We start from the raw sequence: 5,000 nt of genomic DNA, 5'->3' as shown, positions 1-5,000 counted from the left end.
TACTCTTGTACGACAATGTAGGGTATTCACTTACGAGAAGTACCCCACAAAAAGTTGAAACATGGAGATACAAGGTTGCTGCCCGACAGCGCCGACATTCCAGCGTGCTCAGCGGCCCGGCGCGTGGCGTATTCTTTCTAATATGACAGATGGCTCTATGAAACCTCCTCAGAGAGCCGGCGGGACGGGACGTAAAGGAGGACTGTGATAGAGGAGGCTGAAATCCTGCTGAGTAGTGCCCAACCCCACCCTTCACAACCTGCCTCCCTCCCTCCTCTGTTGTAGCGCTGTACCGGCGGAGCAAGGACATGAGCATGGAACAAAACACACATTTACATAACAGTAAAAACAATCTAGCAGCATATGTAGCAGAGGAGCGCGCTGGAAGGTCAGGCTGTGTGTGTGTGCAGTGTGTGTGTGTGTGTGTGTGTGTGTGTGTGTGTGTGTGTGTGTGTGTGTGTGTGTGTGTGTGTGCGTGTGCGTGTGTGTGTGCGTGTGTGTGTCTAAAATGACATTATTGGATTACCTACTGTGTGTACTGTATGGATGTGTGTGTGTAGAGTATGTGGGCTCAGGCATGCAATTTTGCGAGCACGTATACACTGGACAATAAAGCTATGCTTCGGTGTATGAGCGCTGTATATGATCTACAGTATATTGACTTGTGTGTGCATGTACTGTAATGTAATCATGTGCATACCTGCGTCCACTCATTTGTCTGCGGGTCGTAAGCTTCTACATTGTTGAGGTACGCCTGTCCGTCATAACCGCCCACTGCGTAGAGACGGTCGCCAAGCAGACAAACACCGACCGCATCCCTGCTGATGCTCATGGGAGCTACCACCGTCCAAGTGTCTGTCTGAGGGTCATACCTACACACACGGACACACACATACAGGCATGAATGCACAGGCAGACACATGCACGTACACAAGCATACACACACACACTCAATATAATTCAAAGGCAGCAAAGCAGAAACCCATTATTCTCAGATTAACACCAACCTGACTCCTTATGCACACAGGCGAACCACAACCGAGACATTTTCTATCCGATCAATGAATTGTTATTGTGAGCAACAACGGCTCCACCACATCTGCTCGGTGGGCACAGTGACAAACACACCAGATGCACACACACACACACACACACACACATACACACACACACACACACACACCTCTCCACACAGTCACTGAGACGTGAGGCCAGGGATGAGGCCGGAGCATCGTGACCTCCGATGGCGTACAGAAAGCCATTCCACGTGGCCACGCCCACCCCACCGCGCCGCTTGGCCATTGGTGCACAGCCACTCCACCTGGGACAAAAGGTTAAAGGTTGAGTGGCAATAGCTTAAGGGCTGTTCACACCAAGCACTATAACGATGATTATAACAATATAGTTCAGCATTGTGTTTGTTATACTGTGGTGTAGACTCTGTTATCCCAGCCTGATCGCCAGAGAATTAGTATACATTGCACGGATCCAGTGCATGTCATTCCGTGCATAGTCGCCTAGAAACCCCAAAATTCCGTGCATATGTACGGTGAGTCCCACGGTGGGCGTAACCAGTCGCAACCCGGAAAAACCCGGAAGTAGAGCAGTCACCACAACAAAATTTACGATTCTGTGCCTATCGGTACGTAACTCAAACGGCGCTGAGTAGGCTTAAGGGAATGTCGCAACGTTCAGGACGGCAACTCGCTCGCTTTAGCTCGCTCGGTGGTCCTTCACGATGCGACAATTCCCTTGAGACTGCGCGCCTCCGAAATGGTTTAGTCACAATGGGGGAGATGCGAGGCGGCTATGCACGGAATTTGTGGTTTTCCAGTAGTCTATGCACAGAGTTTGAAAAACGTTGAAAAACGTTCAATGAGAACGTTTCCTCTGGCGATCGGGTTGGTTATCCACTTGAGTTAGAACGTTGTTTTTAAGTTATAGTGCTTGTTAACTCTAAATCAATCATTTAAAATGATATATACCATACAGTCCTAATGAAGAATTATAATTATCCCATCTAGGAAATACTGTAATTCCATGATTCTCAACCTGTGGGCCGGGGACCACTGGTGGGCCCGCGAGGGCATTGCAAAAGGGCCCCCAAATAAGTGTCAAAACACTACGATTTTAATGATAACATAGATATGTCAAGGTTATGTAAAAAAAAAATGTTATTTTAAAATAAACAATGAGTTTTCTTTGTGATCCCACTGAATAGGAACTTGAAGTATACTACATTAGTTCCATTGATCTAAGCCGGAACACAATTGATTGATTGATCATTAAAACAAGCTCCGCTCTGAAATGCATCTGACCACTTAACACAGCAGCCCAAACATTTTCAAGTGGGCCCTGATCCAGAAACGGTTCAGATCCACTGCTGTAATTGACCCCAGTATGGAGAAGAAACACATTTTGAACAAGCTCAGCTGAAAATATTCCATAATGTTTTTTTCTTTCTTTCTTCTGGTTGCCTTGTGCAGCTCCCCATCAGAAACCCACAATAATGTATTCAGTAATGCACACAGGTGATTAAATGCTGTCTACTTAAGGCCCTCCAAGGTTTAACTGTCTGCTTTGATATGGCTGAAGGACACATTAGTAAGTCAGGAGGTCCTCCATTAGGACCAACAGATGGGAAATACAAGGAGGACACTCCAGATTAAACCACCTGAACGCTAGCATCCCTATTCTGTGGGGGGGGGGGGGGGGGGGGGGGGAGCAGATCTACAAGCTCACAACGTGGCACGCCGCGGCACGATGTGAGCTTGTCGATCGGCTATTTTCTACGAAGAGATTTGTCATAGAGCAGTGGTTCTCAAAGTGGGCCCTTGAGGGGATTCCAGGGGGGGTCCCCAGCACAATTAGTTAAATAGCATCAAAATCAGTTTAACCACTTTTAACCTTAGATACATTGGAAATAGCCGATCTACATGCTCCCAAAGAGTCACAATGCCACGCGTTGTGAGCTTGTAGATCTGCTATTTTCCAAAAATCTTGAAAATAATTAGAAAAATGCGGAATGTTTTTGAAACATTTTACCAACACACATCTTGTATGGGGTCCATGGCACAGAATATTTTCAGATGGGGGTCCGCGGGGCAAATACATATTCATTTGAGGATCCTTGGGGGCCAAGTACAGAGCCAGCTCAGGTCAAGTTTACTAAGTACAGAGGGTTTAAGTGTTAATTGTAGAGGAATAAAGTGCTGTGTCTCTGACCTGTTAGTGTGGGGGTCAAAACACTCCACAGAGCGCAGGCAGGCTGAGCCGTCACGACCTCCTACTGCATACAGCCTGGAGACACACACAGTGTGTTGTTACATGTGTACCACAGCAACACATTCAAAACCAACACACACACACACACACACACACACACACACACACACACACACACACACACACACACACACACACACACACACACACACACACACACACACACACACACACACACACACACACACGCAAACCATTGGCGGCCTTAGCTACTGCATGTTTAGCTTGAAACGGGTGAAACATACAGTGTAGATCCCAAAGTGCCCCTGGCACATAATGCTTTTAAAGTTCAGCTGAAACAGAAAATGTGTTTTAACACTTTTGGATCACAAACTCTGTGATATCTTATATCTATTGATTGCAGAAACGTATATTTATCTGTCTGTCTGTCTGTCTGTCTGTTGCAGCATAACTAGTGTACCGTCAAACTGATTGACTTCAAACTTGGCATGTGTGTCCCAGATGACCCGGTCGGAACAACGGTTTCCAAGCTGTATCTGTCAATCCGCGGGTCTGTGGAGGATGCACCAAGAATGACTGATGCACCAACCCGATCCATCGGCTTCACGGATGGAATCTGATTCTCAGAACTGCCTAGTTTGATAGTTTCAAACAGTTTCCTGATGATTCCCAAGGCAGTTGAGCTCAGAACCCCACCTCCCTTCACTTTGATTGGCTGCGATGTTCTCGCTCAACATGCTGCCTCCCTATCCTGTTTCACTCGGAAACACGTCACAATATGGGGGCTAGATACTCGCGACAGAATGCTGCAGCACAACAGGTGTTCAACCTACATGTCTCCTCCTTTTGCATTCCCTTCGCTGGCTTCCAGTTGCTGCCTGCACCCAGTACATAACACTGGTGATGACCTACAAGGCAATCAAGAGCATGGCACCCCCATAACTTCAAGACATGACACAACCCCACAACCCTTTCCAGTTCACTTAGATCAGCTAAACACAGAAAGTCTGTTCTTCACTTCCCTAAAACACCCTGGCCAAAGCTCCACACATCCTACACTCTTCTACCTACTGGCTCCAAAATAAACTTCCCCTTGCAGTCAGAACTGCAGACTCACTCCCAATTTTCTGCTGCAGTCTGACAAATCACCTTGTCAGACTCCACCTCACCCCCTAGATCTGCTCTCTCTTTGTCATCTTTTTTGGTAGATGCTAGTTATACCATGCAGATGAATGTCAGTTACTTGCTTTTGTTGTTTACCTGGTATCCTAGTTTCTTTGAAGCACTAAATGGTTCTCTTTGCACTCTACTTATGTGACTATTTGTATTTACCCTGTCGTTTGTTGACTAGGGTTTATGCTTACTCGGCTTACTCTGCTTTCACACTTGTTAAGTCGCTCTGGATAAGAGGGTCCGCTAAATGCCTAAATTGTGTTTCTGTGGTAAATTGAAATTCCATTTCAGCTCAACTTTAAGTCGAAGTCCCAAAATACACCATTATGGATGCAAACCAACCTGAATCCTCAGTTTTGTCCCATCATTTCTCTCTTTTGGGAGGGCCCTTGCAACGGGATCGCAGATGCTTAAGGCCACCACTGATGCAACCACACACAGCACCATCCCATTTCAATTTAGTGACAGCGGAACAGACTGGATAAGCGTGTGTGTTGGGGGATGAAGTGAGGAGGGTAAAATCAATCAGCCAGTTCTCTTGGGAGATCACAGCTCTAACCAGCGTGTGTGTGCATGTGACT

The 5,000-nt window shown here is 46.6% G+C and overlaps 1 protein-coding gene across 2 annotated transcripts in view; it reads right to left on the bottom strand.

Moving 5' to 3' along the window:
- The window catches only part of klhl5 (kelch-like family member 5), a 58,880-nt gene that overhangs the window by 2,196 nt on the left and 51,684 nt on the right, over window positions 1-5,000 (bottom strand). For both annotated transcript variants that reach the window (XM_084076712.1, XM_084076711.1), the window contains exons 10-12: window positions 3,226-3,300; window positions 1,184-1,321; window positions 701-872 (exon numbers count right to left, since the gene is read on the bottom strand). In XM_084076712.1, the coding sequence (XP_083932838.1) occupies window positions 701-872; window positions 1,184-1,321; window positions 3,226-3,300 (385 nt within the window). The remainder of the gene's footprint in view (window positions 1-700; window positions 873-1,183; window positions 1,322-3,225; window positions 3,301-5,000) is intronic.

Source organism: Gymnoscopelus microlampas, assembly GCF_963454915.1.
Source record: "Gymnoscopelus microlampas genome assembly, chromosome: 2".
Lineage (NCBI taxonomy): Eukaryota > Metazoa > Chordata > Actinopteri > Myctophiformes > Myctophidae > Gymnoscopelus > Gymnoscopelus microlampas.
The sequence above is the reverse complement of the archived record's forward strand: the minus strand, read 5'-3'. Positions and strand labels throughout refer to the sequence as shown.